At 38.0% G+C, this 14,452-nt stretch overlaps 1 protein-coding gene across 1 annotated transcript in view; it reads right to left on the reverse strand.

Moving 5' to 3' along the window:
• Positions 1–14,452, reverse strand: part of entrep2 (endosomal transmembrane epsin interactor 2) — a 97,850-nt gene that overhangs the window by 19,219 nt on the left and 64,179 nt on the right. The window contains exon 3 of the mRNA XM_039666883.2: positions 2,004–2,114. Coding sequence (XP_039522817.2) covers positions 2,004–2,114 — 111 coding nt within the window. The remainder of the gene's footprint in view (positions 1–2,003; positions 2,115–14,452) is intronic.

The raw sequence follows: 14,452 nt of genomic DNA on the forward strand, positions 1-14,452 counted from the left end.
ATATTATATATATTTTTTCTTAATACCTATACATGCATGTGTGTGTTTATATATATATATATACAAAATAATTATACATAGTGCACCCACATATATTATGTAAACACTTTTATTTTGTATGCAATTAATCGCGATTAATCATTTGACAGCCCTACATAATAGGTTACCACTAATGATTTCACCAACCATAGAACGTCAAAATTTAAGCTTATTTTGATTGCTGTGAGAAAAAGTATGACCATTTATATTTGATTATATCAAACTTCACAGTAGACATAATGATTGAAAGCACCTGAATATTTCATCTGTATAACACGTTCAATCTATTGATCTCATGGCACATGATGTGTGTGCTCAACCCTTGTAAGATGAATCATTAAAGCATTTTCAGGTACCATTTCAAAGAGCCATCAACACTTTCACCATGCATTCATCTAAAAAAAACCCATCTGATCATTATTTATAAAGAAAGTTTCATTTTATCATCCATGTGTGTTCTTACTGACTTCCCACTATAAGACTTCAGCTTCTAGTTACCGCTGAACTAATTCACTATTTAACTCATGGTTGAATTACTCAATTCGAAATTCTGAAATAGCTTTACCATAAAGGTCATTAAACTCAATTTTCATGTTTTAATGAATACTGTATAAACATATACTGCATTCATATACAAAATAAAGTTTTGTGAATAAGAGAAGCTTGAGTTGAAAATGTGGAAACAGTGGAAAGAAACACTGATAGTAGAAAAAAGATTAAATTAATTCAAAGCCTCTATCCATAACCTGAAAGCCAGCCATGCATTTAATTGAGTTTGAAACAAACAAATAAGACTTACCTGGTGATTAATGTACACAGAGATATGGTTGAACAATTAATAACTGTAAGATCTTCCACTAAACTCTAGCAATTGTTTTTATAGCATAGAAATTTAGTGCTATGTTTTATTTAAAGAAATTCCTAATACATTAGTTTGCCACCCATTCTGAATACTATACTTCTCAACCGATGATTTAGTTATTCACTGCTTCCACACCAGGCGGATACATGGTCTTAGAGCTGGAGAGGGGTGTCCAGTTCTGGGTAACATAAATGGGGGAAGCCGTGCTGAGCTGTTATGCCATGCTGGGCCAGCACTGGACCCACTGTAGAGCTGATAAATCAACCTCAATAGAAAGCACAGCAAAGACTGACTGCTCTATTAATCTCCTTTATACGCCTTCATTCAAAGAACACAATGGACAGCACACAAGCATACTGTGGCTTCTTTGAGGATTTTCTACAGTATCAAAACAACAATTTAGAGGTATTATGATGTGCAATAATAAAATAAAAGAGATTTTCTATATTTTAGTTCTATAGATTTAGCTCTTCAATTTACAGTTGAACTGTAAAATAAACATTCATTATGTATTCTCATATTCAAAAAACGTCTCAAGAATTTGCTTCCTCTAAAGCAAAGGCAAAGTGATCTCATGACAGGACATTCGGCTCTAGCACGGCTAATTTACGTGAACTGACTTCCACTATGAAGGCTCAGCCACTTCTATTCATTCATCTGCTGCACTCTTTACTCTCCCCAGAAAATTGATGATTATGATATATATATATATATATATATATTTTTTTTTTTTTTTGCTAAAAAAACCCTGTGAGCTTCGGCTGCTGATCAGGCACCCATTTTAATGAGGACAAAGGTTGTGGGTGTGTTAATTTTTATTTCTGCTCCAACAGAATATAACAGGATGTAAAAAAGGGTCCCGGCAGACACTCTCATTTTCTCTGAATGTTGAGCTAATTTCACTGAAATCTTGACAAGGGCATCGTGTTAATGAATGATGCTCCTGGGAGCTGTAATTGCTCAATGGATTGATTCTTTAGTGACAGGCTACTTTTGAGAGGCTGATAAAATACACAGGTTTAGGACTAAGCTATTTTCAGTTTGGACATGCAACTGGTTTCCTTTACAACAAAGAAGTGATTTCATGCATGTGCTCTCTCACCAGCTGACAGTCCTCCAGAGAGTTGACCAACTGGGCATTCTGACAGGAAAGGATGGCTCCTGCGAGGTTCAGCATCACACACACAGCAGACAACAACATGAAGAAAGTTATCTGTGGAGAAAGAAAGAGAACAGACTGTCGGTTTTGGAGGTTATCGTGGTGTTTTAAGACTCGTAATAAACAAAAAAACAGTAGGATGCCATTTTTCACCTCATTAAACAGCCTTTGCAGAAGAATTCCACATACAGGGTTCACACATATTGGCCAACGGTCCATGACCTTTCCAGTGTACACTATCGTTCAAAAGTTTGGGGCTGATAAGATTTTTTTTTTATCTTACGCTCACCAAGGCTGCTTTTTTTTAATAAAAAATGCAATATAAACAGTAATATTGTGAAATATCATTACAGTTTTTAATAAATGCTTCCATTTTAATATATTTGAAAATGTAATTTATTGCTGTGATGTCAAAGCTGAATTTTCAGCATCATTACTCCAGTCTTCAGTGTCACATGATCCTTCATAAATCATTCTAACATGCTGATTTACTGCTCAGGAAACATTTATTATTATCAATGTTAAAAACAGTTGTGCTGCTTATTCTTTTTTTGTGGAAACCATAATCATTTTACTAACATTTTAGTTTAGGGTCCAATACTTAATATTAACTAGTTGCTTATTAGCATGCATTTTACTATTATTGGCTGTTTATTAGTTTTTATAAAGCACATATCAATGTCAACACCCAAACGTAACTACTATTAATAAGCAGTAATTATGAGTATATTGAAGCAAAAGTCAAAGTTAATAGCTAATAGTGAGAATGGAACCCTAATCTAAAGTGACCATAATTGTTCTCAGGATTATTTAATGAGTAGAAAGTTTAAAAGAACAGCATTTAGTGCAATATGCATCTTTTGTAACATTAAATGTCTTTGTTGTTATGTCACTTTTGATCAATTTAATGCATCCTCCTTGCTAAATAAAATCATGAATTAAAAACAAAAATACTCCAAAAATGTATATTATGAAAGTAAAATAATAATAATGAATGTAGATTAGATAGAGTTGAGCATAGCTAAAAATAAAAGAAGACATTCACAACAGAATTTATAACTTATAAAGATGTTTTTCCTGCTTTTCACAACAACATGTTCCGTGGTCATCATGGGAGCCCTGGAAATTGGTGCAGGATCTCTCCCTCTGTCTCTCTCGCTTACACTTTCTTCTCCATTTTTTCAGTGTTTAGACTATCTGATTTCTAATCTTGCTATCTAGTTTATTTGCAAGACAATTTACAAAGTCAAATCATTACCAGAGTGTGTTTAGTTTATCTGACCAAAAATAAACCAATTGTGGTTCATGGGACTTGACGTAAGAGCGTGAAAGATCGAACGTGATTGATCAGAACTATTCATCCATGGGGAAAGCCAAAGGAACAGATGTGACTAATAATTAAAGCACTCAATAATCAATGACTTCAAATAAAACAATTAACGCTGATCTCACCATCTGAGCCCTGGCTCATTACTGTGAGAGACGGCCCCTAACAGCTCGCATGAATAAATGAATAACACAAGTGCACTTCAGAGCATTGGGCTATTTTTCTCTGGGTGTTGATATACTACCTCTCCCACAATTCCTCAGTAGGCCATACTGATACACGGCCAGTGACATATGGTCAGCTAGAGAAACCAATCTTTGCGTAATTCCCCCGTCCCACATCCTATCAATACGGACCCGTGCCGCTTGATAGATCTCAAAGCGTGGTCATTTTTCCTCTTTTTGCACCGCTGGCAGAACCGCAACTCTTGGTTCATCTCCCCCAACTCTCCATTTAAAACAATTCTCGTTATTTCTGAGCTGACACTTCTGGGATTTCAGTCCTGAAGGATGAAATACGTCGGACATGCTGACTGCTTTAAATCACAGTTTGTGTGTGGGGGAACATCAGGTCCAGCCCGGGCAGATGACTGGCTAGGACACGGAGCCGTATATCAGAACCGGCCTTACCTCCACGACACGATAATTTACTAATGAGGCCCTCTACCTGAAGGGACACTAATCTTGCAATACCAGACATGTCAGTGGAGAGTTGAAAGTGAAAGTTAGAGTCACATAGATGCAGATTAACGCTTACAATATGCGTGAGGGGGCTGTGAGGGATGCTGGGAGATATGAATGTCAGGCTACCAGCAAACTGGAAATTTAAGAGGCTGATGTACTGTACGAGGAGGTTCACAAGAGTCCTGAGGCTGTGAGGGTCCTAGGCTCAGGCGCACAGGAAACCTCACGCTTGATTTCCTCCACACTTAAAGTGCAGACATTGTAGAGATGACATGGTGATCCATTGCAGCTGAATGACTGAACTAGGTTGTGTTCTGTCTCGTAGACCAAAGGACACTGAAGGTTACGAGCTTAGGCAGGGTGGGAATCTATGCATCCAATAAGCATTTAAAAAATGTGATTTACACACATCACTTTTGTTGTTGCTTGCTGTGGGAAACTGGATTTTCATAATTAATCACTGACAACAACAATCATGTTAGAATGTTTTTCTTGTACAAGATGACAAGTATGAAACCAAACCAGAGCTTCAGGCAGGAAGGTGACATCTCCATCGCTTTAGAGAGAGAAAACATTACAGCACAAATGATGGCTGAGGACCAGGTTCAAATGCGGGCAATAATGAGGCTGATTTTGTAAAGCAAAAATTGAAAAGATGTTATTCAGAACACGAGTGATAAGGGAAAGCTTAATGGGCCACTCTTCAGACGTCCTTTCAATGCAAGCTGAGCGTAGCCAATGAAATACACGATTCCTGTCTATCTATAATTTACTCTGCTGGTAGAACAGACTAAGGGAAAATGGTTCTTTTAGCAAATGCTTTGTAGTTTGCAGTGAGCAATATCAAAAGACAAATTCAGTTGCTATGCTTTGAATCTACTACTGCAACTCAAATTCAATCTTTAACTTTAATTGCAACAGCATGTCTTCTCCAACTGCTTCACAGGCATTCAGCAGGTTGCCTGGGCTTTTGTTTTAGCAGCAGCTTTCTACATAATAACTGTATAAATATGATGTTTGCAGTCATTTTTCTTTCAGTAATGAATAACCATTTATACAGTATTTTTTGAATCTATGTCAATGTCTTCAACACATATTATACTACCGTTCAAATGTTTGGGGTTAGAAATATATATATATATATATATATATATATATATTAAATAAATTACTTTATTTCAGCAACGCTACACTAAAATGGTCAAAATTGACATTAAAGACATTTTAAAAAACAAAAAACAAAAATTAATAAATGCTGTTCTTTTGAACTTTCTATTCATCAAATATCCTTGGAAAACCTGTTTCCACAAAGACAGTATGCAGGACAACTGTTTACTAATTGTGATAATAATTATGAATATCATATTAGAATGTTTTCTGAAGGATTATGTGACACTGAATACAGGAGTAATGGTTGCTGAAAATTCACAGAATTTGAATAAAACACAACTATTGACCAATCAGAATCAAGGATCGGAACTAACTGTTTTATAAAAAGTAACTTTAACCCAGATAAATGCTGAAAACTATTGTTCATACTTCATACATACAAAGGTATTGAGGCTTATGCATTAACTAATGTTAACAAATTGAACATAGACCATAGTCAGTGTAGTGTTATATTAAATTGTAAGACAGGAATAAAAAACGAGGCAATGTAACAACATACCAATTGTTCAGTTAACGAAACAATTTTCCTAAAGACTTTTAATAGTCAAAAACAGTTTTGAAAGTTGTGACTTTTGAACATTACATGCCATTGAAAAGACTGTAAGTCCATCCCTCACAGACTCTCAAAAATGGGTCTATTATAAAGTGTTACCATTAAAGATATCATAACTTGTTGGATCATTCAATACTCTAAATAAGCATGTTGTCTAGGCTAAAATCTCCTTTAGGAGAGTTGACTCCTGAGAGCCCAGGCCCTGATGGACTAATTACCTCGCCTGGCTCCATGCTGCTGTTTTCTAATTACCGTGTGGGTTCACATATCACTGTTTAACAGGTTCTCATTAATTACAGCCCATCTGCCACCTGCATGCCAAGTAGTACGATGAGTCGTCTGGCACATGCCACTCACAAACGCCAGCGCTGGGCACGTCTTCAGCCATGAAAACAATTCACACCTGTCAATATGGCTGTGTATTGGCATTTAGGTTTAGCATTATTGGCTGAAAGGATCCGGTAAAGGGGGAGGACGTCTAGCGAAAGACCACAGCAAGAAGCTGAGAGACATTTAATTGAGAGGTTTTAAAGAAAACAAATCAGGATACAGAACTAAAATGTGGGCTGAATAATAGCAGACATATGAGGTTCTGGGACCACCTGGATGATTGTGCTCACTGGGACAAAAGAACCACCAACCGTCCAATCAACACCACCCGTCCCTCATATCAGCAGCATCTGAGCCAGAGATATATGGCTTGAACAACAAGAGTAGCCGGGCATTAAAACAGAATATCACTGGCAGATTGTGATGAGATACAGCTGGTGCGTATTGTTGTTTGTCACCAGCACCATCAATTCAGTGTTGTGTCTCCATGGACGCTTTTTATTCCAGCCCATTATTTGGCTTTTATTTTCTAAATTTTATTTATACACACAAATTAGAGGCTGCAAAGTCATAGCACAAATGAATGTACATTATCAAACAACAGTAATTCATAATTTCATTACAAGGCCTGTTCTAATTCTTCACTACTTGGACTACCTTATGTTTTTCTTAGAACAAGTATACAATCTGAGATGCATCACTTTGAACTGCAGAGTACCTATCTTCATCACCCAGCAAAACATGTGCATTGTCCATATGTGATGTAATTTATGATTTATTATTTACAGGTTAAAAAACAGTGTGAATCCTAAAACAGCACCCAGTTTCTCCATTGCAGAATCAGTTAATATTATCAAACTCACTTTTCAGCAGTGGAGAAGTCAAGCATCTACCGCTCAATAAGCTTCCGAAGGTTGAACTGCCTTGAACAATACGCTGATGCAATCTCGCAAATAAGACTTACAAAAACATACACTCAGCCCATTTAACAGAGCGATATTTCTCCTCAGGGGATACGGGACCTTTAACACCTTCTATGCTTATTTTTTCAAAAGTAAAATTTATCAGGCCATAAATTCAAATTCATAACACAATTGGCTTTATTCCATGTGTGTAAATTTGGGTTTGAATGGTAGAGGCATATTACTACCAAACTAAAAGACTACTGAACAATTCCTACCAACATCTGAAAAAGGATTAAATTGTAATTTCATATAATTATCAAATATAATCTAAGTGCAAAATGAGCATATTGTATTTCCCTTCCCATCTTTTTATGTTTTATTTGGACTTGAACAGTTGATCAACAGAGGAAGAGTTGTTTGTTTAGTTATTTTACATAGATTAGTGAGTACTCTGTAATTTGAGGAAATGTGTAAATGAGGAAATTAGTGAAATGTTGTTTGAGTTCCGAACCGAAGCCTCTGTTTTGCCAGTGTTTTCTGTTTTTTTTTTTTTCATAGTTCTTTGTATCATGATATCAAGAGACAGATTATCAAATAAATCAAAGCAGATTATTAGAAGAACAAGGTTGGTTACAATGGGAATTTCAACAAAATTTTTATTCACAGATAAACACACTAGCAAAATCATGGGATATTCAAACCAAAATAATAAATTCTGTCATTATTTGCTCACCCTTATGTCTGTCCAAACCTGTATGACTTATACCTGTGCTCCTGAAAACAAAATAAAATGGCCCTCACAATTAAAATGGCGGGGCCATTTTACCATTCACAATGGTAGCATAGGTGCACAGGAACAATCCTTTATAAAACGCATAAAACTTTAGTTTACAAAGACGTGAAACTCACCGAGTGGTCTGGGGTGTTCACTGATATGCTCACACACACAAAAAATCACTGCAAAAGATGCTTTCCAACAGGTTTTATTGTAGTTTTTGTCCAACTCCTTTGACTTGTATTGTATGATCTGTGACGTACGGTATTACTCCGCCTCCGGAAACGGAAATGGGGTTAATTGTATTCTTTCTGTAGTCTTATGCAGTCGCGATATCGTAGGCTACTCTATACAAGTGGTTTGCTTGCAATTGGCAAAGGTGCATTATCGCCACCAACTGGGCTGGAGTGTCTATTATTCAAGCTCTCAACAGAAGAATGTACGGTTGTGAGGCGTTCGGAAAAATAGGTCAACAGTTTTACAACGAATGGTAAAACACCTGATGGAAAGCATCTTTTGCAGCGATTTTTGTGTGAGCATTTCAGTGAACACCCCAGACCACTTGATGAGTTTCACGTCTTTGTAAACTAAAGTTTTATAGGATTGTTCCTGTGCACCTATGCTACCATTGTAGAGGTGCGGGGGTGCAACCACAGAATCCGAAAATTCTCGGGACAGCAGCATTTGTCTAAAAAACAATCTTAACCATTCTATTTCATCAGAAACGATCTTAAAACAGGGCTTTCATTGTAAAATACTGAACTTGTCCTTTAAGAAAAGTTCTGGAGTAGGGACATTAGCAAAAAGGAAACCCTTCATCATTGACTTCAAAGATGTCCAAACAAAGGTCGAAGAGACACATTCCTAAACAAAATCCAACTTCACCAAACTAAACACACTGGGTCCTTGGCTATCTCTCTCCCCCATGACTCAATTTATCAATGTCAAATACCAAAGAAAGAAAAAAAAAATCACCCCAATCAATTTGCAGACAGGGTGATGACTTACACTAAGCACATCTCTGTCTCTCTGTTTGATAAACAGAAGTGTTGGGCAGGTCTCAGACCCAGTCACTCCTCTCAGCTCAGTCTAATGTCAGCTGCTAATTGCCCTGCTGATGGAGGATTACCTTTCATCACGCCAATCCTCTGTCTTTGCCCATCTGGCTTCTCATTACACATTAGCAATATAGTGGTATAGGGAGCATGTAGTATCAAGAGCACATCATGAATACCAAAGAAAAAGCGAATGTATCCATCACAGTCTGGGTATGCTGGCTGCATGAAGGAGATTGAAGGCATTTCTGCGATGTTAGCTGTTTGTGAAATAGATTTTTACATTTAATTGCAGATATGTCATTAATATAAAGCAGACACATTTTAGTTGGTAAGTATAGGCTAATTAGCCCCTGCTGAAAGTTGACATAACTATACAATTCTTCTCCTTCAAAAACAACTGATTTAGTTAAAATCACAAATATTTCACTACAGTGGTATGTTTTGACCATTTTCTGAGGGCTCTTAAAAGCGATAAATGAACCTCTCAGCTTCAGAGTGATTATTCATAAGTTTAATGAGAAAATATGGCAGAAAAATCCTGATGAGTGACGTGCCAGTCAAGCAAATGCATTGAAATAAATGGGAATGCCATCAGATAGCTTTGTCAATGAATTGTAGACTCCGTTGATTATTCATTTCGGAAAGATGACTTCATTCTCAGAAAACATCTACACTGACAGCCAATTTAAACATAGTCGCCAGACCCTACACAGATTCAAATAACCTCTGTTTGACTTTCGGAAAAGAGGGAGCAAAAAGGGATAAATAAGCAATTATTGGCAGAGCTCACACATGTGGACTCGGAGCTAGCTTAACCTGTGAAATCTGCAAACTTCTAAACTGGCCTAGCTGAATTAATGGATAAAAAAAGATTAGACCGGCAACTACGAGAAGGCGAGAGGTTACAGCCTGTTCACACTGCTGACATGCTGGTTTAGCATCCTGCCCGCCTCTGCGGCACAAATTAGTATTTAGTCTGCAGCACCTCTGCGACAACACATCATTTATTTTCAATTATCTCTGCCTGGATGAGATCGGGACAGTGTTGTTTTGATGCTGTCGTTCTCTCTGTCTTTCTTAAGAGTTTGTTTACCTCTAGGACATCCATTTTGTTTTGCTCCTGAAATCACTTCCTAGAAAACTCACCTTAAGGGCAGAGAAGCATCAATCTACTGGCAGTCAATGGTGGATTCATTTACCTGTTACCTGTCCTCTTCTTTTTCTTTCTCAAACGTTATCTCTTCGCGTCACCATTCCTGTCATTGTTTTCACGCTTGAAAGGAAAAAGGTCTGGACCTCTACTGTCTCCCTCATTTTAGCTCTTGCATTCTGTCTCAGAGTGTTTTTATGGCTTGTTAAACTAAAAGTGAAAATGACAGAATGAATGGCCAATGAAAGCCCATAAGCGTATGATAGAATTAACATTCAGGCTGGGTGAGCAAGCCTTCAGTAAAATAAAAACATGGTGTGTGTTTTGTATTGTGGGTCTTGACTTTCTGCTCTTTTCTCATGGCTTTGATAAACAGAAAAGAGAAAGGTTAGAGGTTGCTTTACATTCAGGAGATTAACAGGGGGATTCACGGACTACAGAGGGTGATTTACTGTACGTGTCAGAAGAATGGTAGAAAACTCTTCTCTGTCAGCAAGTATAATATGCACAGCCACAGCCGTATCTGATTAAAGCCGTGCAGTGCCCATTTGTCCTGTCTCAGTGCAGATATCTCATAAGTGACTTCTCCACCCTGACCAGACACTTAGCGCGCCCCGTGCACAAACCCTTGAGGTGTTATTGTTAAAGACAACTCCGGTGCAAAATGAACCTTTGGTCTAATAACACATTGGTACCAAGTCGACCTTTCTTTGTGATTTGTTTTCATGATAATCAAATGTAAAGAGTTTTATCTCTAAAAACTGTTTAGCGTATAACGCTAGTGTATAGGGCATGGAGTAATGAAAGTTAATACCACCAACAAGGCTCAAAATAGCCCCACACTATAACGGTAACATAATGAGGGTCCCTACATGCAAAACGAAGCATTGAGAACTTTATAAGTGTACAAACAGTTTAATAAGAAGATATTTTATAAAGACAGTCCACTTCGTGTATACAGGCAGGAGCCATCTTTGGAAAACAGTCTCGACAAGTCGAACCACGAACGGTTCATTCAGTACGGCATTCATTTTGAGCCGGAGTTGTCCTTTAGGACTCCAAGAGCAGAGGCAGTCATGGCAATCCATGCGTTCTGTCGTTGGATCCATTCAGGGGAAAAATTCTTAAACACCAGGAGTGGGTATCACTTACACCTTCATTTATTACTGTCAGCGACTAATCCCTGAGAGGGTCATGATAAACACACTGATCTACAGGCCATGACTGCTGAGGGCAGGCAAGGTTCCTCTCTGAGACACGAGGCAGAAAGGCCAATTAGTGAGTTTCCAAAGAGTCAAAGTAAATCTAGCAGCTGTTTGGGTAAAATCAAAATAATTAGTTCTTTATGCTCTGAAATGACACTTATAAAGGTCTTTAAAGGGCATATTGCAGGTTAGAGGACCCAATGAGTCAATGCATAGAAAAATAATGTAGGAACTAGATTTTCTTTAAAATATACTTATAAATACGCTACAGAAGTTTCTGGAGTCGTTTTTGTGAGACGATTTTACTTCCGCCTCTGAAATGGGCATGGTGGTCGTGATGTAACGGTCGGGAGAGCGGCCGATTCAGACAACAGGAAAACAATGGATCGCAATGAAATTTGGGATGCTGAGGAAATAATTACTCTTATGAGGGACCACAGCCATACAATTATGAGCCTGCTATGCTGCCAAGAGAACAGGAGCAGGCCAAGATTAATGTTAGACAGAATGGTCAGAGACAAATTGAGTAGTGTTGTGAGGAGAACCAGTGGAGAACAGGACAGCTGTTTTTGGTGAAAGATGTGCTTATAGATACACGTTCGCTAACGATATACATTGTGCACCCAATATTGTGCAGATTATTACCACAGTATATCAGGCCAGCAGACATGAGTATGTTTAGGGTATAGATTTATATTATTAAATGTATACAAACTATACTTGAGTATATTTCTATTGTACTAAAAACATACTGAAAATTAAAGATTTGAATATTTCAACAACCTAGTCATTTTGTTTTTTAATTACAAGTTACCTCATATGTAGGGCATCTATTTCACACTATTTGATGCCATTGCTATAGTATACGACGATCAATATTCTTGCTTCGGCATCCCATGTTGAACTCATCATATCGCCGGGATGGTAATCCTCCAATCTAAAGTGAAAGCGAAACACGACCGCGTTTTCTCAAAACCGATGCGGAAGAGAAATCCCGTCTCTTTGCCTGCACAAACCACACCAGGCACGAAAGACATATAAGCACTGTCCATTTTCTTGTTATAGAAACCTGTGGACTCGATGTCCTGACAGAATGGACTTTTTGCAACCTCCACAAACACAATAAGTTACCATGACGATGATAAATTAAAATACAAAAACAGAAAACACACTGACTCATGGCCGCTCTCACTGAATAGCAGCCTACTCTGCACTGAGTTGAAAAAAGCCATTATTACGTACGAGCAGTCCAAGAAACTGTCACTATCTACTAAATTAGTGCCCTTATGTCTTATTAATTTCGATCTTTTTTTTTTTACCTGCAATATGCTCTTTAACATAAAATGGTAGAATAGATTTGATAGGGATTGTGGTCCTGGCCAACCCAACACTTCATCACAACTTCGCCATTCAGTTAGGCTCATCATCCATAACTCAAGGTCAGCCAGGAACCATGGAGTTGTAATTGATGATCAATTGAACTTCACAGACCACATTGCTAACTGCCTGGTCATGAAGATTTTTCTTGTACAACCTTAGGAGGATCAGGCCCTTCTCATCAGAGCATACTATGCTACAAAACTCCTTGTCCAAGCGCTTGTTCTATCCAGACTGGACTATTGTAATGCTCTCTTAGCTGGTCTTCCAGCTTGCACTGTCAAACCTCAACAACTGATCCAGAATGTTGGAGCCAGTGGTCTTTAACGAACCAAAGAGAGCATGTCAATCCTCTCCTCAAAAAATTGCAATGGTTGTCAGTTGCCGCTCAGATCAAATTCAAGTCACTGACGTTTGCCTCCAGAAAAGTAGCTACGTTTGTCCACTACATGGAGAAAAATCCAGCAAAGTTTTCCTCAAAAACCTTACATTTCTTTTGACTGAAGAAAGAAAGACATGGATATCTTAGGTGCGTCAGGGTGAGTAAATTATCAGCAAATTTGAATTCTTAAGTGATCTAATCCTTTAATAAACTCTCAAACGGTTACATTTTATAATGTGTAACACTATAAAACACTAGGCATGCAATGACCATTTTATCAAAACAAATCACTGCTGTATCACATATTTTAATCACAGGTATTTTTATCGTTTGCATTACAAAAAAAACTAATCAAAACACTACAAAACCAAACCACAACACAACACAATGAGGCAAAAAAAAAAAAGCCTGTGAAACAGGCAGAGATATGTCTGGACTGTGGGTGGAATAGTCTACCGCATCATCTTGAAGACTCATTGATTAAAATACACTGAGGGCCACAACAAAACAAAAGGCCCTAGATGGAGCTCCAGCAGAGCAGCCTGTAATGAGGCTTCACTATTATGCCTTCTACTTGTAGGTGTGCACCATGTTTCTGACATCCAGGGTTGAAAGAGAGACACACGCACAGAGAAAGGTACAGTGAGGTAGAAACCACCACATGATAGAAGAGATCAGACTGTCCTTTGTTCCGGCGTTTCAATCAGGTGTCTCATTAATGGCCATCAGAGGTCCAACCGCGCTGCAGCCGGCTCATGATGGCCATTAGGGCTAGAGAACATGTACAGGAGCACTTTTTTCTCTCTCACCCACAACTGCATCACATCAAATAATTAATACAGCCAGATCAGAAAATGCTAGTGCAAATGATGTAGTCCGGGTTGGAGTTTGCTTGCCATTGCATGGCTCCGTACACGAGAGGACGACGTGATTCAAGGCCGTAAGATATATGACCACACCATTAACACATCATGACTTTTATAGGGGCTTCAGTTAAGCTTGTTGTTTACAATTGCTCAGAACACACGAAGATGTCAAACACTAAAAGGACACACTATGATATAACTCTTCTACTGAATGAAATGAGCAAGAGAAAGAGTTGACTTGCGTATGATGGATGCCTCTCGTTCTGCTCTGACAGTTATTATGAACAAATTAAGTGTCTGTCTGAGCCAATCATATAGATCTGCTCTTGAACACGGCAGAGGCTGTTGGAAAGAGGGCATTTCTTTCTCTCTCAAGTAAATGAGGAGAAAACCGCAGGCTGAAAATAGTTGTTTAATATTGTTTGACATTAGCCTCACAACTGGCAAAGAGACCTTGAGTACAAATCATCGCGAGGCATCAGATAAGCAGTATAATTAATATGGTAGCATAGCTGAGACTCAGAGAGTCTCTAAAGGGAGGGCACTGCTCATCAGCCTTATCTGAAAAATGGTGAATTATCCAATGCATTATCCCTCAGGAGTATTATTTC

The sequence above is a fragment of the Pimephales promelas genome, chromosome 1, assembly GCF_988280905.1.
Source record: "Pimephales promelas chromosome 1, fPimPro1.hap1.1, whole genome shotgun sequence".
NCBI lineage: Eukaryota > Metazoa > Chordata > Actinopteri > Cypriniformes > Leuciscidae > Pimephales > Pimephales promelas.